General features: G+C 38.7%; 1 protein-coding gene across 7 annotated transcripts in view; it reads left to right on the forward strand.

The window, feature by feature from the left end:
* Positions 1 to 243: 243 nt before the first annotated feature.
* Positions 244 to 26,558, forward strand: part of SRBD1 (S1 RNA binding domain 1) — a 142,847-nt gene continuing 116,532 nt past the window's right edge. For 2 of the 7 annotated variants that reach the window (XM_068939629.1, XM_068939632.1), the window contains exons 1-12: positions 264 to 351; positions 2,321 to 2,431; positions 7,079 to 7,175; positions 8,740 to 8,822; positions 9,255 to 9,420; positions 10,457 to 10,825; positions 12,435 to 12,601; positions 13,429 to 13,546; positions 13,687 to 13,825; positions 18,131 to 18,227; positions 19,083 to 19,218; positions 25,104 to 25,207. In XM_068939629.1, the coding sequence (XP_068795730.1) occupies positions 8,740 to 8,822; positions 9,255 to 9,420; positions 10,457 to 10,825; positions 12,435 to 12,601; positions 13,429 to 13,546; positions 13,687 to 13,825; positions 18,131 to 18,227; positions 19,083 to 19,218; positions 25,104 to 25,207 (1,379 nt within the window). In that variant the 5' untranslated portion in view covers positions 264 to 351; positions 2,321 to 2,431; positions 7,079 to 7,175. Of the gene's footprint in view, positions 352 to 569; positions 705 to 2,320; positions 2,432 to 7,049; positions 7,176 to 8,739; positions 8,823 to 9,254; positions 9,421 to 10,456; positions 10,826 to 12,434; positions 12,602 to 13,428; positions 13,547 to 13,686; positions 13,826 to 18,130; positions 18,228 to 19,082; positions 19,219 to 25,103; positions 25,208 to 26,558 lie in introns of those variants that run through there. The other 5 variants (XM_068939628.1, XM_068939631.1, XM_068939627.1 and 2 more) reach the window with 4 other exon arrangements.

Genomic DNA, 26,558 nt, shown 5'->3' on the forward strand with positions numbered 1-26,558 from the left:
CCAACGGCCGCGGCAGCCCCCTCCCCCGCCCGCCCCCGCTGACCGCGCCGCTGGGCGCAAGACTCGACGCGGAATCCCGTCTCCCCTGCCCCCCACCCCCGGGCTTAAGGCGACCCTCCTCCAGCACCAGCACATGAGCCGGGACATAACCCCGCACCCCTGGGGAGCCACCCCCGCTCCGCTCCGGTCACGGCGCGCACCCCCGCCACGCCCTGCGGCGGCGCGGCCGCCCCGGCGCGCAGCGACACCTGGCGGCGGCGCCAGCAGCAGCGGCGGGGCCTGGCCGCGGGCCGCCTCCCACGCCGCGCCGCGCCGGGTCCAGCCGCGGCGCGGAGGCTGCGGAGCAGCACGGTAGGCGCACGCTGCGCGGGGCAGGAGAGGCTGAGCGGGCGCTGGAGCGCGTCCAGGCCGGAGACTGGGGCTACCCAAGCCGCTGCTCCCCAGGGCCGGCGCGCAGGGAGGCCGCCGGTGCCGCTCGGGAGCACGGCGGCCCGCCCGCAGGCTCGGGGCGGGCCCGGCCCGGCCCGCTTGGGAGCACGGCGGGAGCGGGGCGGCGGTGGGCCCGACCCCGCCCTCCCGCTGCCCGGCTTCCTGCGGCGCGGCGGCCGCTTCCTGCTCCTCCCCTCGGCGCGGCGGGGCGCGGCGGCTCGCTCCGCCATGGCCGCCCTGGCGGCCCTTTCAAACGCGGGAGCCGGCAGCAGGGGGTAAAGTCGGGGGAAGGCTCCCGCCTCCTCGCCGTGCGCGGGAGGAGGGGGTGCCGGGCCGGGCCGGGCCGGCGGGCGAGGCAGGGCTGCGCTGCGAGCGGCGGGGCCCGGCGCGGGCGTGCAGGGCGGCTGCGGGCCTCGGGGCTGGCCCGGCCCGGCCGCGCCGCCTCAGGTCGGCCGCACGGTGAAAGCCGGGGGTGTCCTTTTGTTTCGAAGTTCAGGTGGAGACTGCCCGTTTTGGTCTCGTCTCTGGGCTTCCGTTTCTGTTCCCCGTCCTGCCCCCAGTCTCGCTGAAGAGCATTAGCCGCACTGAAATCCCCGCAGGGACGTTTTGGTTGCTGGCGCACCTCCTCAGCCTCGAGTGAGGGTCGGCGGGCTGCAGCACGGGCGCCCGGGGGTGCGAGCAGAGCGGCCTGGGGGAGGTGGGTGAGCAGAGCCGGGAAACGGGGCTGCAGGGCCCCTGAAAGGCACTTGTGGCAGTTCACGGTGCAGGCACCTGCTCGCCTGGGACGGGAGTGGGAGCCCTCCTCTGCCCAGACACAAGATGCAGTCTCTCAGAGAGACAGCGTCTCCAGACTTCTGCTGAGTTTCCTCTTGTATGTGTAACCTTCACTTTGGGAAAGGAAACGATTTGAAAGGTTGCTGAGTCCTGCATTGGAGTGTGGTTTAGGTAATAGATTTCTGACAGAGAGCTGATGTGGCAATGCACTTCCCTAGCATTGATGGTGAAAGCTGATATCAAACAGCCCTGTTAGTCCTTCATTTTGAATGCTGTCATCAGATCTGAGGAAAGTGGGATGTCATCTGGCAGAAGGATAGAGTTTGAAAGTACATAAAGTGCATTTAAGTTTGGTCACGTTAGGGGACAGCAAACAGTGATTTGGATGCTAGTGAATCACCCAGCAACAAACAATGTTTACTTTCAACTCCTCTCATACCTCCAAGAACCCAAAATGAATGTTATTGGTATGACAAGCTATGCTGTGATTGTCACTATGCAGAAGAGACACATCTTCATTATCCTTCACTGATGAAGGCAACATGTTAACCGGAATGGGAGAGCTGCCTTATGGCTAGTTTACTGGACTGGGGGAAAGAAGTAGCAAAACATTATGTAACAGTCTGTTACTGAATCAGAAGCAGTGTCCCCTTAGTTTGGGATTATGCTGATTGTTTTTATAGGTGATTTGAGGATTTAATCCATTTGAGATGGATTTTAAAAAAGCATGGAAAGTGTGTGTGTTTACATGTACCTGAGGTAATTTGATGTTAAGTATTAGCCTAGAACTTGGATATATATTTTTTTCTTCCTGTTCACACCTCTTCTGATTCATTGATAGATTGCTACATAATGCAGATTCCTTTTCTCCAATGGTAGCAGTCGTTACTGGAACCAATTCAGAAGAGTGTGCTTTCTAAGGGTCTAACCTTGGTGTTCTGTCTTTCTGATGGTACTTCTGTAATATTTCCTAGTAATCTTACACCTTTTCATTTCTGATTAGCGCTGGGGACTGTTTTCCTGTGTATGTGCGCTCTCTTATCTCTCTGTTCCTTTCTGACTGCAACTCTTAAGGTCACTGGAATCTTCTGATTTGTATTTGTGACTCCTTTCTCAGGCAGTCCTGACTGGTGTTGTGCAGGAAAAGTCCTTGGAAATCCACTGCACCAACTTTTCAGAGTAGAACTTTATGGGAGCTCTCCAGCAATTTAACCTCAAGAGCATTCCAGTAAGTTGGATTTATATTTTGAAGTTCAATAGAGTTACAGGTGGTTAAAACCAATTGGAATGATCAAGCAGTTTCAGCTGTCCCATCTTTTCCTCTTCACTGCTGACAGTAGACTCACATTTTAATTTCTTCTTATGATGTTAGTTCTGGCATACAATGGAGGTGTCTTAAAATGGCAAACAAAATGAACCTATTGAAAGCTTATGTATTAAAGTGGGTCATGCTACTACTAATAATATACTAAAAACGCACTTATCACGTGGGATGGATAGTGCTTTTTCTTTCCTGCCCTGGACACTTGGTGTTCTCATAAATTATTGTTTGGCTAGTACTGTGTGATTTAAAGCAAATATGTGATTTAAGAAAAGGCCCAAATGCAGAATTTTGCGATCCTTGCTGCGCTTTATAAAAGCGGAGCATCCAGAGCAAAGATTCAGGAGCTTCCTACATAGACACAGAAGGAACACATTAATTTGGATAAACTGGAAAACCAACTTTGAGAGTTTCCATGTCCTTTTCTTCTGGAGAGAGATTTTTTTGTAGGCACTGAAATTCAATAAATTTCCAAGTGTATGTGGGTAGGTTTTTTGTTTGTTTGTTTGTTTTAATGCTGTGCCTTCAGCAAAGAGAATCAGTTTGATTGAATTGTAAGGCAGCTGTTGTTGATATTCAGATCTATATTGCCCTTTTTTATTTCTAAGGAAATTATGTGAGCTATGTAGTAGGGTTCTGAGGTTTAAACTTATCATAGTAGCATCACTTGATCATGTTGCAGAAGTATGATCTTTTCTGTAACTTTTAAATGTGACCTTGTTTTCTAGAGTGCCCAATGAAAGATGTGACAATCTGTGAAGATTACTGCAGCAATTTCTAACTTTGACAATTGTTGCCCTAATGGTTGAGTTACAAGACCTAGCCTTGTCATAACATTGGGTTTTCTTGGTTTTGGGAGGGAGTGGATGAGGGAAGGAGGATTTGGGTTTTTTTCCTCCTCTAATTATTTTTAAATTGTTAAGACTTCAGAAACTTCTTTTCCTTCTGTACGTAGTTGTTGATGGCACCTGGATTCACATGTGACCAAATGTACTTCTAATGGGTTGTATCTTTGTGTGAATAGAGAGGATGAAGAGAATATCAGTCCTTCAAGGTCTCTAAATGAAACTCAGATAGCTCTTTAACATAATCAGGCCTTTAAAGCCTAAACCTACTTACATTCTACATACTGTCTACAACTCCTGTTTGGGAGGAGAGGACAGGAGAATGATTACTTCCTTGCTGAATGTGTTGTGCAAACCTGTATTAAGATTCTGGTGCGGTAAAGCGTAATAAGAGCTACCCTGGTCACTCTTTATTCCTGGTGTGGCCCAGCACCAGCCTACACTATTCTTATTGTCATGTGTAGTTGACAGACAGGGAAAAGTGTGCTATTTACAGCCATCAGGATCGCTGCAGTGTGTTGTACTGCATTGGATGGAGAGAATATTTATCTACAGTAGCAATGATGTGAACAAATTCAACTCTTCATTGGTCAGCATGGTAATTCTGGAATGTCCTCTTTCTTTTTAAAGCAGGGAGTACTTTTGAAGAACATGCTTGAACTGTTTTGTGTTTTTGGAGAAGCAAGACTTTGGTGATTGCTGAGCGTACCGAGCAGAGAGAATTCAGGCATTTTTGGCAATGATGCTTCAAGTTGCCAGCTGTGATGTGGTAGAAAGACAAACAGAAGAGTTTTGATTTGTCTGAATATATGACAAAAGCTGTAGAGTGAAGCCTCTCTGTTAGGATTTCAGCCTATTGCAAAGAGGCAAAATATGGTATGTGGACAGATCTGAAAGGAAAAAGGTGTTGGGAGCTAAAGTATTTATGAGAGGCAGAAATTCTCAGCTCCCGGTTCCAGTTGACTGTCACCAAAGTAAAATAGTGTTGGTAAGATGATTGTTAATAACTCTGCTCAGGGAGCAGCATATTTTAATTACTGCTAAGTTTCTGACAACATACAAAAAAGGAAGAAAAATGACTTAGCATACCTCACTTGGAAGTTTATTGGCTTCAGATACACCAGTTGCCAAGCCAGTGGAATCCTATACAGGGTGGCTGGATAAGTCGTGGGATACTGCATGTTGACGTCTCCTATTGCAGGAGTACAGGAGACTCCAGTAACCCAGACACTGCAGGCATCTGCTTTAAGGTGCATCAGTGGTGAACACAGACATAGGAGAGGGGAAGAATTGTTCTGACTTCTCTCAGGTTTAAATTGGTAACTCTTTGTTTTTTTCGAGAAGCAGTCAGCCTTGTAATTGGCTCTTCTACAGCTATGGGAATTTTCTGGATTTGGAAAAGAGGGACAGATCTATGCAAGCTATATTTCCATTCCTTAGGATATAAACCTAAGTTTATAGGCCTTCAGTTTGAGTATGGTTACCTGGAGGCTACAGAAACGGAAGTGGTAAAGCCAATTTTGTCACCCAGGCCAATCTATGTTGAAAATATAATAGGAGTTAAGTGGCTAGCTTCACACTGTCTTGATCCTTCTACTTTGGAATGATGTATAAAGCTGTTCTTAGCCCACTAAACGTTTGGGGTAGGAACCCTTTTTTCTTCTCCTGAAAAGTCCACTCTGCAAGACACAGGAAACCATACCATATCCTTGCAGAAGCAAAACATAGAGCAGGCAACAGCTTTTAGATTGCTATATCATGTAGTCAGTTCAGCTGACGTATTAGATGTCCCATGTGAAGCCATATCTGCATTTGTCTGTTGCTTGATTCTTGCTTTCTCACTTCAGGGATTGTCTTTAACTTGATAAATAAATATTACAGATTTTTTTTTTTTTTTCCATCAGTGGCATTTAGGCTTGTTGCTTTTTCATCCTCTGCCTGCCTCTCCATGCTGAATCACAGAGAAAACGTTTTTCTTAGTCATTAACTGTAGGTGTTAGAACACCCTAGTGCAGAAGGAAAATTTAGCAGACAGCTGTCTGGCAATTTAGAATCAAACTGGAAGTACTTTTCTGAAGTTTAATCAAAAAAATGATTATTTGTAAACAAAAAGAATACACGTAGCAACTGCAAGATTCTTTTTCTATGGAAATGAAGTACAGTTTTTCTCTAGTTTTGCCTATGCTTTTATTAGGGGAGGTGCGTATGGTGTGGCCCCACCTTTCACCCCACAGTGAAATATTGTAATGTTTTTTTTCTCCTTTCTAATAATCCATGTTTGATATTCATCTGGCATATGCTCTTGAGTATTAGGCTTTTATTTTGATGTGTGGAATTCCATTGTAGCTTTTGACCATGGCTTGCTTGTTCATGTACTTATTCTGAAATAAGTATTGTGATTTAAATTCCTGTCTTACCTTAGTCCAAATTAACTCTTAAGTGCAGGTATAAAAGTCTTTACCAACCAAGTTACCACTTTTCTCAAGAAAATTTAGCAAATTAACAATATTATTAAACTTGAAGTTTTGCTCATATATCTGAGGCCGTCTCACTAAGTCTGTGTAAGAGCTAGCACAATATTGATGAGCGTGACAGAGGACACTGTGCTGTTCATCTTCTGCCTTCACTACATATATCTTCTCCAGCTTTCTGAAGGAATGAAACAAATGCTGAAAAGATGATCTAGTTCTTTTTTTAAGTAGAAAATTGAAGAAATCAGAGGTGATACAAATATGAAAACTGAAGTGGCCTATAAAGCCTTAGTCCTGTTACATATCACTTTCTATTCTATTTCATACTTCCCTATGATATTTTTATATTTGCTGCATGGGGCTTCTGCTTCATTCAGTGCAATGGATGAAGACAAATGGAATCAGACTTAAGTATGCAGGAGTAAATACTAATCTGAATACCTTGAATTCGTAATAAAACAACAAGCACATCTATTTTTATGCTGATGCAAAGGGTTAAATCGGTCACCAGTGCTGGACTGCAGGAAGTAGAATAGGCTTTATAGTGGAAGCTTGCCCTAATTATTGATACTTAATGTAACAATGCAGATGCCAAGATATTTTGGGAACCTGCCCTTGGCCTCTTTAGGTGAGGGGAAAATATCAGCAGAGAAAACGTCTTTGGTATGAGGCTTTCCCTTTACTTGGGCTTTTCACTAAGCCTAAACTATCTTTTTAACGTGGTAAGTGTCCAAAATTAATAGGGAGGTTTTGAGAGGAGTGTTACCTAAGGGGAATGCTGAACTCAGGTGAGAGAACATGCTTGTTGGCTTTTTACTTTTTCTTTGCTATGGTTCTATGGGTAATTTCAAAGAAGCTGGTTAGAGTATTTAAATACTGACTGCTAGTTCCCAAAATTGCCCGGAATACTAAACAAAATCATTTGGATTAGCTAAAGGTGCATGACTGTTAAAGATATTTTATGCTAAAACCTAGTTCAAAAATTGAGAGAACTGTGGGACTTGACCAGGTGAAAAGTGTCCCAATGCCTACAAAAAAGGTTACAGAGATCCATCTGACTGCGGTGTGACATAATTTTGCAAATCCTGGTGCTGCAAACGTGAATGATGTTTTTCAGTTTCCCCTATTCACAGATTAAAATACAATATAAAATGAAAACATTATTTTCATGCCTCTGAGATAACAGGAATAAATATCTAATTAATTCAGGGTTATGATAATGACTGTTCTGCTGTAAGGAGGAAAGGAAAACAGAAGCAGGGTGGCTGGGTGAAGTGGCAGGTGTCTCTGAACTGACAGTGGAGAAGAAGAAAAGTCACTGGAAAAGCTAATAAGGTGAGTAATATTTCTTGCGTTCTGTGGGGATTTGTATTTTCCTTTGTGAGACCTGTATTCTAAACACTCACATAATGGGATTTCAGTCAGTGGAACAGCAGTGGAGAACTGACCTGTTTCTGACCATGGTGTTTGCCACAAGAAGGTGTTTTGCAAGCAAGCTAATAGCTGGTGCTGTTTGACGTGGGCCTCAGTTGTACTTCTTCCACTGTGGTGCTGAAAACTGTCACTTAAATAATTTCTGGTACTGTTTTAGAAGGAAAACTTCCTGAAAGCCATTTATAACAATAGTTAGGTTTATAGTGGTTGAATAGAGGCCGGAATAAACTTGAGTTAAAGGCCTCTTTGCCCTTGAGTTAAAGGCTGCTCTGCAAAGTAGCATATTCGGTTTGTATGTGCAAACATGCGACTTCAAGGCTTTAGCTCCTTCACGATAAAGGAGCTAAAGGTTATTTGGGTGTAAGGGCTGGAGAATGAACTGTACCAGAAATTTTAATGTAGGCAATTGAAGTTCATTAATTTAGTAGTTACAGAAATGCTGTATTTGAGGTGGGCATTTTGTTTTGTTTTTTAATTCTGCCAGGTAACATTTTGCAGGAACTTTTAATTTTGTAACCAAATTTGCCAAACGTTGATTGAAATCGATGGCACCAACCATTACCAAAAATTCTAGAACCGATTAACCAAACACAAGTACTGTAGATGTGAATCTCCAGTGAGGAGGAGCTTTTCCTTTGGCTGAGGAAATATAATACATTTCTATAAGTAAGAGGCTTTATTTATAGCTTTGTTTCCTATTCAGGATAAGCCAGAATGTTTTAATGTGACCGTTAAGGCCCAAGGGAGGAATTTAGAAATCAGAAGTAGGCAAATGAAGTGGTCATGGTCTTCGTAGAAACTTGTTGAACATTTTTACAAGGTGATATACAGAGAGACCTCAGTAAATTACTGATCTTGCTTTTTTTGTCTACTATGAACAAAATTGTGTATATTTTTATCTTTGGTAATTGCTTCATGCACATTTACTATGTTAATCAATAGTTCTTTTAAAATCATTGCTTTTATTATGGGAATACAAGCAGCATACAGTTCTTACAGGTGGAAATATAGATGAGATTGGAAAATCTTCCTGCAGTCCTGTCCACATGCAAACTATTTGCTAGCTCACGTTCTTGCATCTTAATTTTGTTTTCTGTGTTTCTTAGAAAATTGATGCAGGAAGGACTGACACAATATTTGAGTGGCATCAATAATATATCTGAGAAGCAGTACTTAATTTCCTAGGGTGCCTCTTATGTGCAAACCCAACAATTACCTCCATTTGAGGAGAAAAATAATTTGAAAGTCTTTGGTACTGGTTTGTCTGTTGGCGAAGCTGAGAAGACTGAATGTGGCCTAAATTCTTTAGATACCTAGAAGTATAAACTCTCTCTGGAGGAAATTTTTGTGACTGGTGAAGGCAATACACCAGTATGGTTGAGGATACGCTTGGCAGTAAGTTAAAGGGCTAAATAAGAGAATACACCTTAAACAAAATGTTTCCTTCTTCTCTACTCTGTTTCAGATGTCTTCCCTACCGAGGAGAGTGAAATCTGAAGCCAAACCCCTTATATCGGAAGATGATGAGTTATCTTCGTTTCTTGATTTGTAAGAATTCTTTTTTCTTAGAATCAATTTTTTGGTGTGCGTATATTTTACAAACGTTTTCTGTAATGATTTGTGCAAAGCCTGAGTGGTTCTGTAGGAACAACGCTCCGTTTCTAAGAGGCTGAAATAAAGATTTAGCACATAAAACTTCTCTTAAATTGTAAAACAAAAATTACCGTTGCTCACAGTCAAAATGGTTTATAACCGAATTCCCATTTGTCCAAACAGAATCAAGGGTGTACCTACCCCATTGGCCAGCTCCAAGACATTGGTAATTTGTTCCAGGCATTAGCTCTGCTGCAGCATGAAAGACCTGTGTTTATTGAGTCTGCCTACCTTTTTGCTCATCTCCCCTGTGCGCTTCCTTTTATGTCAGAAAACATCTAGACTGGCTTGCTTACACGCTTCTCACAAACAATGTTTGTTTTTCAGGAGCTCTGAATCAGAGGAGGAAGAGGAGGAATGGGAGCCAAAAAGCAAAATTGCCAAGAGACCTCGGTTGCCAAAGAAAAATGAGCCAAAACCTAAAAAAGTTGCTATTCCGCAGTCAACTGTGGCCAGGAAAAGGGTCAAGAAGATAGCGATAAAAGAGGAAGTAGTGAGTATCTGTAAGCAAGAGACATGCAATTACTGTGAACTACAAGTAAAACAGCAGAATTTTTCTAACTCTCGTTCGCTTGGTTACCCGACTCTGAGTGATCAGCTTGTCTGATTCCACTGTGGTGAATGTTCAGTGTATCTGATAAACTTGCCTTTCCTGAGTATTTAAGCGTCTCAGATCTAAGGGCTCTTCTTTTAAAACTTTGGCCAGTGATTATTGACATAATTTTCCCTGGAGATCTCATTGAACAACAACAGTAAATAAATAAAAATGTTCTCTTTTCTGTAAGGAAAGCTAAACACACTAATGTCTCTGGTTTCGATGCTGCATCTTTGTCTTTTGCCTTTTCACCAGCTGGGTACCACAACAAAAAGAAGTCTCATACATGTGTTTCCTTTCATGGAAAGTTTATAATGGCAGTTTATAATGATGAATATAAGATATAATTTTCGTAGAAGTTCCTTTTTTCAAAGACTGCCATGACAGGTAGGGCTGTGACAGAAGCCGGTCCTCCTAGTTTATGTTAAAGTTCTTAGTTGTTTTGGTACAGGTGTCATATTGAGAAATTCATTCTTGGGCTCTGAAGAACAGCTTAGGGAAAGTTCAGGAGAGAACTTAGGACGTGCCCGAGTTTAAATGGTATCTTAGCAGACCACATCTCAGTTCCAGTTCCCGTGTGGCACCTAAGGCCTTGTTAGAAGTGTGCTTTCCCTGCCGTGCCGTTCCTTGAACAGAAGTAAGGACTACATATTGTTATCTTCTGTAGGAGAACCCGATTAAAATCTTTCTAGGATAACTTTATTTACCTTTTAAATTACAGTTCTACTGGGCATGTTTGCATCTCTTCCTTTCCTCCACACAAGAAAGACTTCAGATAACTTCTTGTCTGGTTTGACATTTTCCTGCAAGACAGAGGCACTTGGGAAAATGATGTCTAGTATCAAGTCGTCTTTGGATTTGACGGAAATGTTTTTGAGCCAGTTTATAAGAGTCAGTGCTTAACATGGTTTCAATGGTGATTTTATTTCTGCAGGATGTATCCTTGCCTATTGCTCCTGCAGAAGGTAGTAAAGATGGAGTGCATCTTTTGAAACCTAAGGAAGAAGATGTAGGCACTAATCCAAAAATTTCAAATAAAAAGCCAGAAGTGCCTAAAAAAATGCAATTAAATTCGTTCCAAGGGAAGAACTTAAGCAGCTTAGAGAGTGATGAAAAACCCTCAACAAGTGTTCCTGTGATGGGAAATCAAATGAAACATGAGAAATCTGAGGAAGATTTTACATTTGATGAACCACCTTTTAAAAGGATTAAGTCAGCTACCTGTCTCGAAGGAAAGCCAGTAAAGCATGCAGGAGGCAACAAAGTAAAAGAAGAATTTGAAATGAACTGGGACATTGTGCAGGTACGGTCTCTTTTCCTTTTCCAGTGAAACCATTTCCTTACACAGTTAGGACTTGGAATCTAAGATACAGTTTGAATCCTCTCGGCTTGAGTTGGAGTGTCAGTGGGTCACTGTGCTATTAAGTAGTCATTTAATCTCTACATAAACTGCCTTAATAAATGTAAAAATTTTGGTTGGTAGGTGTCACAAGTTTGAACTTGAACTTTATTTTAATATCCCTGACTTATTCAGTCCTTAGTAAAAAGCTTTACTGTACATTTCTTCTGTATCCCGACATGGTTTTGGTGGATAGTATGGTCAACTGAAAATCCTACAGAAATGAATGTTGATAGATTTGGGATGCCCATGTGTATAGTTTCCAAAATTTGAGATGCATTTAGTGTGTACTAACTAAACTAACTGTAAGATTTAGTAGTTAGTACATTTGATTGTAGAGGCACATTTGAGAGTATGTATCAATATACAGTACCATCAAGAAGGAGAATCGGTGCAGATTCTTGGAACAGTGACGTCGAGGAGAGATCTTTTTCTGCAGGGTGTTAACTGTGAAGCCATTCAAATAAACAGAGTTTTAGGATAGCTCTTGCTGTGGGAGGCTGAGTACAGCTATAGAACGTTTTGATATGAATAAAATGGGGAATAGATTGGCTACATTTTATCATTCTGACTACTATGCTTAAATTGGGTTATAAAGTATTGTTCCTGAGTCTTCTAGAATATTCCTGGAAGTGCAGATGGAGAATTTGATCTTTCAGATCCCTACACTGAAACTCGATAATGTGCCCTATGCTACTAGCTAGAATTAGCTGCATAGACAAATGTGTAGAAGTGTACATTTTATGACCATAAATATTACTGTTCTAAAAGCAGTGAATATGACTGTGCTGGGGTTGTTATGTTTTGAGGCTTCAGAGTAAAACTTTTAAAAGACTTTTTGATCAGCTATCTATGGGAATAACTTTAGTGAAGTACAAACAAATCAGGATAGTTACAAAGTTCCGAAGATAACACAAATACAAATATAACCATTTAGTTTACCCTCATTTCCTTGTTATGTACACTGTAACTATATCTTTAGAAAGTCGTATTTGCACAAAAGCATTTTTAATTTTGTTGGTTCATATTGAAATCTTTGGTAACATCATTCTAGTTTCTAATTATTGGCAGTGGGATTTGGATTGACTTCAGATTTTTTTTTGCTTAACCGTAAAGTTTGTAAGTATTGATTTTTAAAAAAAAAATCCAAGTATTGAGTTGTTGTAGGCTGTTTATCTTCTTTCTGATTTCGTTTGTTTAATTCTGTTAAGAGAGTCAACTGAAATGTTTAAAATGAATATTTTAACTATGCTTGGATTACCGTGGTAGCAAGAGGCATACTTTTCTGAATTTTTCTTTCTTAGTCAAAAGTTTCTGGAAACGTTGGTTGCCGCATGTCTTTGAAGCGCTAGATGTGCTGGCAGGATGCATGGGAAGTCCAGCGTTCTGTCTTAGAGAGAACAGTACTCCCTGCTAGTCAGCGTATTATTCTGAGATCAATTTTGAATGTGAAGCGAGAGACTGCTTGAAGTCTACCACCCTCTTTCTTAAATGGTTCATTTTCTTGTGGCAGGCCTTATCAGAAAGAACAAATGTTGAACTGTGGGTATGTGAAAACTTAATTCGCCTCTTTCAAGAAGAAAACACAATTCCCTTTATTGCTCGGTATCGAAAAGAGCTTATCAATAATCTGGAGGCCGATGCCTTGCGAGAAATACAGCAAACACTGGAAGAGCTACGGTGAGTAAGCTAACACATGGAGGTGTCTGGGGAGAGGGAAAAGGGGAGGCAGGTAACAGCCTACTGCTGCTTCTGTGTTTGCTGTGCATGTTGTGGCATTTTGTACACCCTGCAATTATAAAGGGACTCTAAAGTGGAAAATTTAACATGGCAACAACAAAGTGGCCTGCAAAGCCTGTTGCAGGGCAGTTCTGTGTTCTTGAGATGGCTTGTGAGCCATCAACAGACTTGTGAGCTGTTCTGTCAACATTGTGTCTTCCCTGTTTTAATCCAAGGCTCGCCCTTAGCAGGAGTTTCTTCCAAAGAGGGAATGTGGCCTGAGATAGTTCTTGTCCTGACAAGTAATTAAATAGATAACAAAATACTTTTCCTGTCTGCTGTTGCTGCACAGTATCATGCATATCCTGTTGAAGGTCTAAGAGTTTAAAATCTGATACCTTGTACTTGAAGCTGCAGAACTACCTTGATACGAGTTAACAGCTGTAAGCGCTCATCAACATGAATTTGACTTAGAGCTATTTGGCTTCTAGGATAGTAATCTTGCACAAATATATAGAACAGAAATGACTCTCAACCTTCTTTGTTCATTTTTCTTAAAGATAACACAAGTTTTTGGATATTGTTTTGAACTACTTAAAGTAGGAGAGAAATAGGAATTTTCTTGGATTGTCACAGTTGTTTTGTTGAGGATTAACATGCGATTTACTCTGCAGGGGCTTCAGAGAGCAAACACACTGCTTCAACAGTGTAATAGACAAAGTTACAGCAAATAGTGTGTTAAGTGCGCTGTGAAATGTGGCTGTAAATATTAATCTCTTGTGTTTCAGTACTGTTGCGAAGAAGACGCATGCAATGATGCAAAAGCTGAAGAAAGAAGGGAAGCTATCAGGAGGCCTATTAACAGCATTATTAAATTGCAGAACTTTGGAAGAATTAGACCATGTGGTCAGTGCATTAACCTTTTTTTGATCATGTTTCATTTAAATGCAATCTTGCACAACTAAATAGTGCATAATGAAAAGTACATAGCATGACTGATATATTTCCTTATCTTTTAATAACTGGATTTTTTTGTTTGTTTTAAGTCTGCACCCTATAAAACTGGGAGTAAAGGCACCAAAGCCCAGAGAGCAAAGCAGCTGGGACTAGAACCTGCTGCTCTCTCTCTCCTGCAGAATCCTATGGAACTCGATCTCTTTTCTTATATTAGACCTAATATCAAAGGTAAGCACTCTGCTTCTATGAGCAGTAATGTCTTAAGTGCCTTTAAAAGGGCATTTAAGGTTTTAAAAGGGTTTTAAATGTTTTTAGTTGCACATAAGTTGTTGGAAGTTAGGTAGCTGTTTTAAATTTCACAGATACTTTAGCAAGATGCATTAGAATTTAAATTTGGGGACGTGATTCTCCTTTGGTTCCTGTCTTTTGTATTCAAAATGGTGATAATTGTGCTATACCTTAAAAAGGAGTCTGGAGACATTAGAGGATAGTTCAAGTCTGTATTTGGTTGCAGGAGAGAGGGAACTATGCTGCACGCCTGAGACCTTTCCATGGTTCTACTCCTACTTGAATTATTAACTGAAAATTAAACCCCGATTTTATAAGGCATTTACGCTCATACTCTTTACTGAAGTAAATGTCACCCATCAGAGCATATCCTGATAAAAACTCACCTTAGTGCCTGAGAGAGAGTAGGGAGAGTTTTTCCTTTTGAATAACAGTAAGCATTGAAGAAAATATAATCTCTGAAATCTGAGCAGGAACTTTTAGCTATATGATTGTGACGTATATAGACTACAGAATTCTGTTTCTTTGTGAGTGCAGTTATGGGTAAATCTGTAGGGGGCAATCTCTGACCAAAAAAATCAACATTGTTGCAGCCTTCTGTATGGTGTTAAAATAGATAAGTGTTTTTCTTCGGCCCTGCCCTAAGATTTTACTTTTTTAATTTTGACATACAAATGCTGAACCTGACTTCCAAATTAAGTTGTCCTTTTACTTAAATATTGTTTAGAAAGTGACCCTACCTTTGCGCTGAAAATCATTTGACAAATGTTCTAATCATTTAATTACTGCATTTTAGAATATGTCATTACTCTATAAAGCAGTGTGTTGCAGCCACATAGCTGACTATTCTGGCAAAGTCTCAAGAAGAGAATCTTCATAGTAAAAGTCCAAATGAATCTTTTAGTATGCGTTCAGAAGAGCCTGCTATTTCTTGCAGCATAAACATTTTCAATTTTGTGAAATCTGTTACACCTATTTTCAACTTCATGCTAAAAATATGCAACTTGGTTTTATATAATAGTTTTCATTTGAAGAGTGCATAAGAAACGAAATACACATAGGATTTATGCCAAGCTTTATCAGCTTGGGAGCCAGTTTGACAGCCCATACACGTCTTAGTCAACATGAATCTCTGTTAAAGTCAAAAGGATCAGCTCTTTGTCATGCAGAAAAGTTTTCATTTGGATCTTAGTATTCAGTTCTTCTGAATTTTCAGTGTTTTTAAACTTCTAAAAATAAATTGAAATAAAACAAGCAAGTCATGTTTCAGTCATATATTTGAAAGTTATGGAAACAGGCTTCCTTTGTTCTTTTCTTTGTGTGCATGTTCTAGTATTACTTTATTACACAGTCATGTACTCTTTTTACGGTGGACCTTAGTTAAGTACCGTTGTGAGCTGTGCTTGTTGAATGGAAACTTTCTGATTATTTCTTTAATCCTCATTGTCTTCGTCCTGTTGTATCTCATTCAAATTCTGTGCTAGAATTAAAAAAAAAAAAAAAAAAATTACCATACAAAACACTAACTCATGGATGTGAAGAGCCAAATTCCACAGCTCTTGATCAGCTCAGGCATTTAATCACATTCTTAATTCTTATTCTGATATTTTTATTTTTCTTTCTGGTAGGTAAGTTTAGCTTCCCCTTTTTAGGAAAAGGCAGGAAGAAATTTAGATTGCGTGTAACTCTATAGCCCTATGAGGAGCAGGGTTTTGAACCCTGCAAACTTAGGTAAACAGGTAGATATGTAAAGCTATCTACCTATCATGGGAATACATTGCTGTATTCAAATGATGGTCGCAAGAATAACCTTCTACCATTCAAGGTCAGTAGAGGTAGAGTCTGTAAAAGCCTGAAACAATGAATTTACGTAAGTATATAATCCCCCAATGATCTAAATACGTAATTAGTCTACTGAAGTACTTACTTTTGATAGATTGGTTTGTAAAGTGGCCTAACAGTTCACTGGGAGTCTTCACTACTGGATGTCAGACCCTTCATTGGTCTCAGTGATAAGAAGTGTCTCTAGTTGTGAAGGAAACAAATGGTGAAAGCCGCTTTGTAACTTATATTTTCCCTGAGAAACAGGAGTATGTGAAACAGGCAGAATTGTCCACACTGAAAGACACAATTATGGAAGATTAGGGTGCTAATGAGAAATACAGAATAGATTTGCATCCTGTTGAAACTGTCTTGAATGTTTTCCTTTTGTGTTCTTTGGGAGGAGATATCTAAAGCGAACAGCTGTTCACTGGAGACTAGGGCCTGATGAGAGTTTTTTCTCTTTTCCCCCATTCTTAAAAGGAACATTGGATCACCACACTATTCTTATATCTTACCTGAGGATCTTGACTCCCTCTGAGCAGCTGGTACCTCCCTTGCCTCAGAGTTCGCTTCTCCCCTTACACAGCTTGTAGATCAGAGATGGGATGCCTTACTGAGCTGACTGAAGAGTGGCAGGGGCCTTTGGGTGCCCAGGCTAGGGGAAAGGCAAACCCAGGTTTAGTGTTTTGCCTAAGAACTTGAGCCTAATTTTTTCACAAAATGTATTTATTTATTTAATGAACGTTACTTAACGTTCTGAAGAGTCTACTTGTAGACCTGATCCTTCTTGATAAGGAAGTTAAAAGTACTCTCAAACTTTTGAGTTTTCTGTGGTTTCCAGTGCACCGAAAGGACAAATATAAACAACATAGATATTAGGGTTCTGAATTAGTGGTAATAGTTCAAATAAGAGCTGTATTTATTATGTTGTTATTACGGATGGCTCTATGAAGACTGGTGCTCAAGGTGTTCTTGTTGCTTAAAATACGTTGGTAACGCTAACAAGAGGAATAAGGTGGCATACCGCATACGAAATTCAGTATGGTACTAAATATCTGTAGGGTGACTTGGAGATTCTGTTCCTGGTTTGTTACCCTGTTCCAACAGGATACTGTTCCAACAGTAATTACAGAAATAACCAAAACTATCAAGTGTGTGATGAGGGGAAAAGAAAACCCTCTGTGCAAATATGTATTTTGAAAACACTGTGGGGAGAGGGGTACCTTAGACAGATATGGAATGAGGGAGTGTTTTAACGGTATATAAAAAAATAATGAATCGTCTAGAGAAGACAAATATGGGATTTTTTCATGTGTCACAACCTAAGAACGGAAGAAGGACGCTTTCAGCTCAAACTGACTAGCCCTCGTGAATTCCAGAAAAATAGTAATTATTAGAACTGTGCGGTTTCTTCAAAAGGATGTTGAATGTTGAACCTCTTGCAAGGTATTAGCAGTCTAAGGTGAGAGCAGAGTAAAAGATATCGTGTATTTTAGGAGACAATCCCACATCTGCCAAATCTAGGATTCTTGTGTTTTGCTCTGAAGCATTTGTTACTGACCATTGCCCGAAACAGGATTAGGTATATTGATTTAAAATATATATCAGTTTTTTTTTTCCATAGCCGCCTGGTTCTGGCCAGTTGCACTTCCAGGCTGAGAGGAATACAGTGCCACTTTTTTGGCACTGTATCAGAAAGCTCCGTCTGAGCGGTCCTTTGAAGCAAGGGAGGGTTCTGGGCGTCTCTGTGTTGTCTGTGTGTATATTGGAAAGCTGAATGGTTTTGCTATCAAGTCTCTAAAATAATTTGGCTATGGAGACATTTGTAACTTCACTGCTTGAACGGTGTTTTCATGGGAGGAGATGAGGCAACCCGGATCTCAGAACTGTCATTGTGAAAATTCCTGCTACAAACCAGTAGAAATATATAACTATTACGTAGAGAAAGGACAGCATTGCTCGCGAAGATACTGGGCAGTTTCTGTATCAGTAAAACAGTGTGTGAACTTCTGCTGTGATTTACTTTTTTTATTAAAACCTCACAAATTATACTCATCTTTACTATTGTAAGTAGTTTGATTCCTTTGCATCGTAAATGTCAAGACCTGTTAGTATCAGAGTCAAGAAATGATTATTGTTCTCTCATTTGAATTTTTATTTTGATTTATGATATTGCATTGATCACTCTAGAGTCATAAAAATATGATAATGATTTCAGATGTTTTAGAAAGGAAGCTCAGTTGATTAAAAAAAATCAAACTAGGATTTTTCGTTGCAAGCTCTGCAAATTAGTCAGACATCTTGTATCAATTTTCTTTCAGCTTGTATATATTTAAGGATATTTCTTTGTGCTTATGCAATTCTGTTGCATACTTTGTCATTTTAGCCTTTTTGTAGTTACTAACCATTTTTTCTTCTAAGGACTTTCAACCATCCAGGAAGTAGAGGCTGGAGTACAGCATATTTTAGCTGACATGTTTGCGAAAGATAAAGATACGCTGGATTTTGTCAGGAAATTGTAAGTTTGGATTTATTTTCTGAACTTTCCAGGTTGCATGGTAAAAATCAGTCTCTTAGTGTGCGGATACATAATTTGCTGTCTAGTGAGGTGAAAACAGTTTTACGACGACATTGTATTATGAGTTCTGCTTAGTTGACCCTTGTTTGCTGTTTGTGATGAGTAATGGCCAACTTCATCAAAAGGCTGATTTCAATGTATGGGTTATTTTATACAGAACATGCTGCCATTATCAGACTACCGCTTTCTTTCTTCACACCACCAGAAGCTCCTTAATGGGATCCGTGGTGCTCTACAGATGTATCCTGTTGGTCTAAATGAATACATATTATATGTATAATAATCATTATCATGCAGTACTCTTCAAGAGTATCCAGGAAGTTAGCTGATTGGAACCTGTGTTACTACTAAAAATAAAGTAATGAATATTTCTGTGAGCGTTAGGTGTTCAAAGCAAGAAGCCAGTTCTGACGTTGCGTAGACGTAAAAGAGAGCTGTTGCATTTGTATAACGTAGACTACTTGTTGTTGTTGCAACTTCCTAAGCTTTATTGTGTGAAGGTGAACTTATAAGTGATCAAACTGAAGTGCAGATGTTGGCTTTTGAGTAAGCATGCCTTTCACGAGAAGGCCTGGGTGTGCGCCTTCTGAAGTCTGCTATCTTCTGTTAGTGTGCTCCAGTTACTGTAGTTGTTTCAGTCTCAGCATTAAGATATGTAATACAGGTCTGCAGATGATTACAGAGTTAACATAACTTGTAACTGGGCAGACTCCAAACTTCATTTTTACTTAAACAAGCACCTTTTACAAGTTTCATGTTTAAAAACCTTATTAACATTTTGTTTCTTTTATTTAGATGTCAACAAAGGTACATTTGTATCCAGTCAGCCTTGGCAAAGGCATCATCCAAAAATATAAATGAGAAAGATATTGATAAATTCCAACTGTACCATGAGTTTTCTTGTAATATAAAGAATATTCAGCACCATCAGGTACACATATAACATTTTTTTGTTTTGTTTTGTTACAATTTTAACTGTAGCAGAGATGATGTTGCTTTTGATGTTTGTTGCTTTAAAACTGATTTTACTGATATTTGATTTTACATGTCAGTCACCAAAGATAACGGAGACTTTTGGATTCTTCGAAATACAGGACTAAACTCTTAAGCACTGTGTTAAGAAACTGAGCAGAGGAGTGTATCCTCAGTTTGTTTGTTGTCTAACTGATTCTTATTAAACAAATATTTGTAACAGTTTGGGTACTATCAGAGATTTCAATAGTGGTATGATTTATTTTCTCTAGGGTGTGGTTCCCTTTCCATCCCTTCTACTGGTGTCAAGTGCTTACTAAGTGTTATTAGAAGGGGGATAAAGGCTAAACAATAATTTATCCGCTGTAGGGCTATGCGGGGCATTGCAGAGTAGTGGAAGCTGTTTGGTTAGGTGTAAGCATTGGAAGCAAACTCGGATAAACTTACTCTTTCTGTTTCCTTTGGATGTTTGCTGTGCTGCTGAGTCCACTCAGACTGTGCGTATGGCCACAGTCCTCTAACCCGTTTGGCTCTAAACCTGTCAGGTGAAACTTGTTAAAAGCATCAGGGAGAACTCTAGAAAGTTAAGCTGGATGGTGACCTGTAAAAGCAGCTTTTGTCAGCAGCAGCTTCTTGTAGATGTTGAACAATCCAAATAAAAAGGCTCTGAGGAACGTCCTATGCACTGGCCCCTGAAAACAGGGGTATGTTGAGCAGGTTAGTATTGCCGCTGTAAAAAATCTTTGGTTATCCCAAACTACAAGCCTTAGATCTATATGACTAGGAAAAGGAATGATGGATGAAGCAGTCTTACCCGCTGATGAGCGATTAATGTGTCAGTAGCCAGGCTACCCCTGTAACTGAAGCTCAACTGCTGAACCATGATGCACTCTATGATGCAACTGTCAAGACCTTTGCACTGGTGCATTACTAATCACCACATGAACTGTCTTTCCTTTTAGTCACAGTTGCTGAGCTTTTAATTAATTAATTTATTTATTCATTTAAGCTGATTCCAACCAGAAGCGTCCTTTTACTTTAGAGGGCTCTCTTAATTCACAACTGAATACCTTTCATTTTGTATCTTTGGTAGGCTGTCATTTTCTCTCTGGCTGTCATTTTAAAAGAGTAGGACGCTTTTGAATTAGTAATAGATTTTTCTGCCAGTCTTGAAATGAATTTGTTAGGAGAAGTATTTCACAAACATATGCAAACTAATTTTAAACCACCCTATAATACAGACTTCATTGTTAGGTAAAGGACAATGTTACTACAACTGACTAACAGGCAGGCCCACTATAGATGTATGAAGAGGTACTTGTTTTGTTTTCTTTGTACTGAGTAAGAATATTTCCTGTATTTATATCAGTAATCATCTGGTGAAAACTTGCATCTGAAGAGTCTGGAAAAGTCAAAAGAACAAACCTAGACTACTGTAATGACATACCACAAAGGTTTGTAGATTCACCAGGAGATTAAGTGTTGAGCAGTGTGGGTTTTTCTTTGACTGCTCTTCTGTTAAATGAATATTGGAACGCTATAGCTGTCACAGAGCATTTAGTATTTCCAGCTTTGAAAGTGGTGAATGTTGAGATGCATAATTTATATTGTGTGTTCAAATATTTCCTGGGATGGTGACGACATGAGAGGCAGAATTCTAAGGCAGAATTTTGTTTCCATTTTGCATAAGGGAGACTGTCGCTCAGGGAGAGCCAGGGCTAGAAACCAGATTCTGACCAGGTGGCTGTGCTGGTCCTCATCCAGGACATGTCCTTATTTTGTCTATTTGATGCTAAAATTAACTCAAAATCTGTTTCCCCTCAAACCCCCCCTCCCTGCCTCCCCCACCCAGGTTTTGTTTGCTTATTTTTAAGCTTTTCCTCTCCCTGGTCTCCAGTGAAGTAGTAACTATTATGTTTTCACCTAGTAGTCCTGTTGTCACTTGATGTCTTCTGCACTCATACTTGTCGTCTTTCATTTACTCTGTGTGCCTATTATTGCTTATTCTAACATATTGAACACTTCCTTATTATGAGTCTTAAAAGTCCAAGTTGTTTGTGCTTCACTGAAGTTTCAGGGCTTCAGTCATGCTAGGGCTCTTTTGTGCTAGTCAAGGAACAAACGCATTTTATGATCATCTCTTCGAGCAAATAGGAAACTTAAATGGCAAACTGCACATCAATGTTCTAACTTTTTTGTTGTTTTGGGTTTTTTTTAAGTTTTCTAATTTCTTTCTTTTTCTCACTTGCTTTTTGATGATGAAATAAGGAGAGAAAGATATGTTTTTCATCTGCCTTTTCTTCCTTAAAACTTAGTATTGCACTAGTCTTGCTCATAAGCTTCCATCTCTTTATTACCAGACTTTACTATCTTGCTAATGCAAATGATCAGTGTTTCACTTCTGTTTTCTTGGATTACCATGTTCCTTTTTAATACCTTAAAGTCTTTAGTTTCTCCTTCATCTAAGACTTTGAGGAAAAGTCTTATCTGAAGAAAAGCTGTGTAAAAACATATTCTTGAATATGCTTTGCAAGAAATGTAGATGTGTTTAAGGTAATAAATCCTCTGATTTGGTTCAGAATTTTTAGAAGAACCTATACCTGCAGATGAGGTAGAGAAGTCAGAAATTTGAGGAAGAATTTTCAAAGCTTTCCAGTCCTCCTAGACCATATGTTAAATAGCTGTGTTTGGTACAGTCTGTGAAACTGATTATTTGGAAGGCCTTTTCTACTCCTCTGGTGACCGCTCATAGATGAGCGTTCTCAGTATGTCTGGCTAGATGGAAAAGCGGAATGCAACTTTAAATCACCTCTTTACAGACTTCCACAGAAAGGGTTATGTTTATTTATACAGATAAAATACTGCACTGAAAATGGTCACCAACTGAAGGCCTTTATCAAATCTTATTCCATTTATCAAAAAAATACAGCCTTTACATTATATCTTTATGTCCTAGATTTACTGAGACTCGTTGAATGTTTGGCATATATATTTTTATAAATATAAATAAAAATATAGTTTAAATTATACATGTTATATTTACTGTTTCTGTATAATATAAAATATATAATAATATATATTATACTTGTATATAATATAGTTTTGCATACTTTGCCAAGTACTTTGCAAAGATACAGGCCTATATACAACCTTAACACTGCTCTACATTTACATGTGATTAAAGGCAATGGGAGTAAACCCATATGTTATGTATAAGACAGAAAACTGTATCTTTATGGCCAAAATATTTGTAGCCCCGAGTGTACCTTGCTGTATATATTAAAATAAGGTACAGCGGTGTGCAGCAAGCTATTATTTCATGTGCTGTCATTTGATGTTAATGAAAACTGTCTTTTTATGCATTTAGGCATGCCATGAAATAAATGATCAGGAGAGATGGAGTCAGGTTTTCTGGCTGAAAAAGTTAAAATCCTGAACCTGAAGTAAAGAAAACTTATTTGTATAAAAAAACCTGAGTCCGAATTTTGGCATGGTAGTTAATCTGACTGTGTTGTGGGTGTTTTCTGCTGGAACATTTTTGCTACCAAAAGGTCCAGCTGTATTCCTCGACAGCAAAGAGAACCCAGCCTGGCTCTTTTGGGATGTACCTGGCTGTATTAGGTATCCAGACATACCAGCACTGTCACAACTAAGAAAAAAAAAAAAGACGTTTTGCCAGTATATTTGAATTTGTGACAAATAGTAAACAGATTAGTGTTTGTGTGCTCCTTGAGATTGCACTCCTCTATTTGGAGAAGATTGCGTTGGTATGAGGAAAAGGATTTATTCATAACTTGTAATGTTTGAGGCAAATGCTCTCTTTTCAGTCTCGTTTAAAAAAGAATTTGAAATTAAAGTACTTTGCAAAATATGCAAAATTTACTCAGGGAGTCTCAGTAAGTCTGGGACATAAAGATATATGATATAATATGAAGGATGTTGGGTTTTTTTTGATAAATGGAATTTATGGAATGGAATAATTTTTTTTCTGTGACTAGGTCAAATTATGGGTCTTGATTTCTTAAAAAAAAATCTATATCTATATCTATCTATATATATATATGTAATTTTGTTCACTAACCCTTCAACTGGATCCGTTCCAGTTTTGCAGAAGAACAGTCTTTCTCCAGACCTGAAAGATTACTTTGTGTCTATTTGAATGTTACATAAAGAACAAATACCTTCATTACCTTAAGAGGAGAAATTGACTAGTTACTTTTTTAATTGAGCAGTTCCTGGATTGTAATTCTTCTCAAGTCATGTCATACAGAGTAGGATAGAGGGACTTTTTAAGAATAAAAATGTTAAAAAATATTTGCTAGTGCAATACAACTGTTTTAAGGTCGGCTATATAAAACATTCTACAAACTGGTTACCTGTAAATAAAGTGTGATGCAAATATTGACCTCACTAATGGTATAGTGAATGATGACAGCATAATTCTACCAAATATATTCTTTTTCCTGAGCATCATTTTGATTTCATTTTAGCTTGACATTTAGCTTTTTTTTTTTTTTAATAAAATCAGAATAAACATGAAAGCATTTGATTTGTTAAAATATGTCTTTCTAATCTCTACATTAAAACATTTGCTTTGGCAATGAGGGTACCCAATGCTATAATATTTCACAGGCAATTTTTATTATTAGCTTTGTTGTTCAATGATATGTCAGGCCTGGTATGTCACAAGAGCAGTAAAGCTGAGGAATATAAATTGGTCCTATGTCCTGGAGTCATTTTAAACCATTGTATTTAACATATGTGACATGTCTGAGTTAGCTAGTGATTGAATTAAAGTTCATGATTGACACAGAATGCTCTGTTGTGACAGTGCTTAGGGCCTGTTACATATAGCAACATGTGTAGTAATATAGAAATATCAACTTTTAGCAGTTTTTTAATGATTTCTGCACTTTAAAGAATTTTAGAAAGGAAAATGAAATCTAAAAATCTATGTTACTTCATTTGCAGCTGTTTCTAACTTTTATTCTGTTTCTTAAAGCCCTTGGGCAGTGACCTTACAATATTTATTAAAAAAAAAAAAAAAGGTCTGCTTCAGGTGAGCATTCATTGTCTTCTTAGTGAGATTAGACTAATAAGGAACTCTTAGTATCTGCCTTTGTACTGTGATCCTGATTTTAACTGTATAGTCACAGTTGTCCATTTAAAATAGAACTTTCTATGGAGATAGCACTTGTGCAACCAGGTTTGTGTTTAGCTCATGAGTGTGTATTCGTATGCACAAGACTGTGCCAGAAATATGTGCATACATTGTAAAGCTAGTGTCTTAATATTAAAGACTTACCTGTAATGTTTTCAGCTGTTTATGAGCTAGGTTTAAATAATCAAGAACTCATCCTCTTACAAATTAAGCTGATTACCATAGTGTCACATGTTCTGATGCATAATTAATTTTAAATTTGGACTTGCTCTTGGGAAGCAAAATGAAGCCTGAAGCATAGAAGAAACTTTCTTTCTTTGTGATCTCTAGTTCTGATTGGAGTCACTTTTCAATTAATTTCTTGAATTTTAATTTGGGTTATTAAATAAGGTTATTCCAGCAGCTAAATTCATGCTTGTATTATGAGTGTGTTTTAAGAAAAACTGAATCTCGTGATTGCAAACTGCAGGGAAAATGTATGCCATATTCTGCTGCGGCATGATTTAATCTGTGTTTAAATTGTGGATGTTATCTGTACATACTAGTACGTTGTGAACTGATTTACTGTACCACCATCACGATTTGCCACAGAATGTCAAGCAAGCGTGTACACAAATGTTGATAAGTTTATCTTTTGGATATTTTGTGTGTCATCTGTCTCTGCCATTTATGTTTGCACTCAGATTCTGGCCATTAACCGAGGGGAAAATCTGAAGATCCTGACAGTGAAGGTCAACATTCCTGACGGGGTGAAGAATGAATTCCGTTGGTGGTGTGTCAATGAAAGGTCTGCACAAATACATACTCTTACAGAAATCCTTTTCCTCGTGCCCTTCCCCCCCGACTCACCCCAGCATGAACAGCTACATGCTGAAATGTACCTCTCATGCCTTCTTACATTGAGGGAATAATTTAAACAAATATTTATTAGATTAGATTAAATTACTGAATGGCTAATTCTTATTCTATATTTCCACCTGCTGTAGCGTTATGCTAAAAAAAAAATGATGCTTTTGGCCATGTTTTGGAAATTCTGGCGTCATTCTTCAGTCAACTGAACTTTTAAAAACGTGCAAAGGCTTGATGAAATGTGGTTATGTTTTGAATTTGCAATATGCATTGCATGCAGTAGTCATTAACAAGAGGAATTTCTGAAATTGAAGAGTATATTTCTAGGTTCTAAAAATAATTTGTATACATGATTAGTGTTAAGGTGGCAATCTTCAAAACATGAGATAAAATTGAAAAAGCATTTTCATATCTAGCAAATTTGGAGGAAAAAAAAAAGAAAAGGAACCCACAAACCCAAAACATAGTATTTCAGATCTGCTAAGTATATAACTTTTAGTTTGAGTTCCAAAAGTACACAGAATTGCATTCATTGGCATGTTTTTAAAAAAAAAAAAAAAAAGTTTTATGAGGCAAAAGTAAGTTTGACTGTCTTCAGCCTATGATTCCCATCTTTATATATATACAGTGAGCTGAATTTGTGCATTGTGATCTCTGATTAAGTTAGAAAATTGGGCTGCAAGTGCTGGGTGATTCTTTTATTTCTTACTGATTTGCTCTGGCAAGTTGCTTTTTTAAGCTTGTACCAGGGTTTGTTTAGTGTTGCAAAGATTTTGAGATTTTGTTGCAAATGTTAGGTGTGTTTTGTTTAGTTCAGTATTTCGTTCAGTATATTAGTCTTTTTATTGAAAACTGGACTTTGGCCCTCTTTGTAGAATATTATTATCCAAACTGTATGTATCTTGCTTGCGCATTGAGATATTGGGTGTTGCTTTGAGAATATCTTAAAGATTCTTACATTTACATGTTAAAATTCAATTAACCAGAGGAAGAAAGAAGTTGGGAAAAAATATTCTTCTGTAATATTTAAACTATATACTGTGATGCTGTTTAAACATGTATTTTCCGTCTTCACCAATTCCAAGAAAGCAATTTAGTTTAAAAAAAAATGTACCTCTTCTCGGTAGAAAATTGATAGATCTAATTCCGGTATGGAAGCCCTGAAAGAATTAAAGTGTTCCTTGGCCAAATAGGGTAGTATGATCTGAGTGAAACAGTAAATCATTTTTTAGGGAAGTAGCAGGATTCATAAACACCCTTTAAGTTTCATTTAAGTTTTAATACAGGAA

This window comes from Struthio camelus, chromosome 3, assembly GCF_040807025.1.
Source record: "Struthio camelus isolate bStrCam1 chromosome 3, bStrCam1.hap1, whole genome shotgun sequence".
Lineage (NCBI taxonomy): Eukaryota > Metazoa > Chordata > Aves > Struthioniformes > Struthionidae > Struthio > Struthio camelus.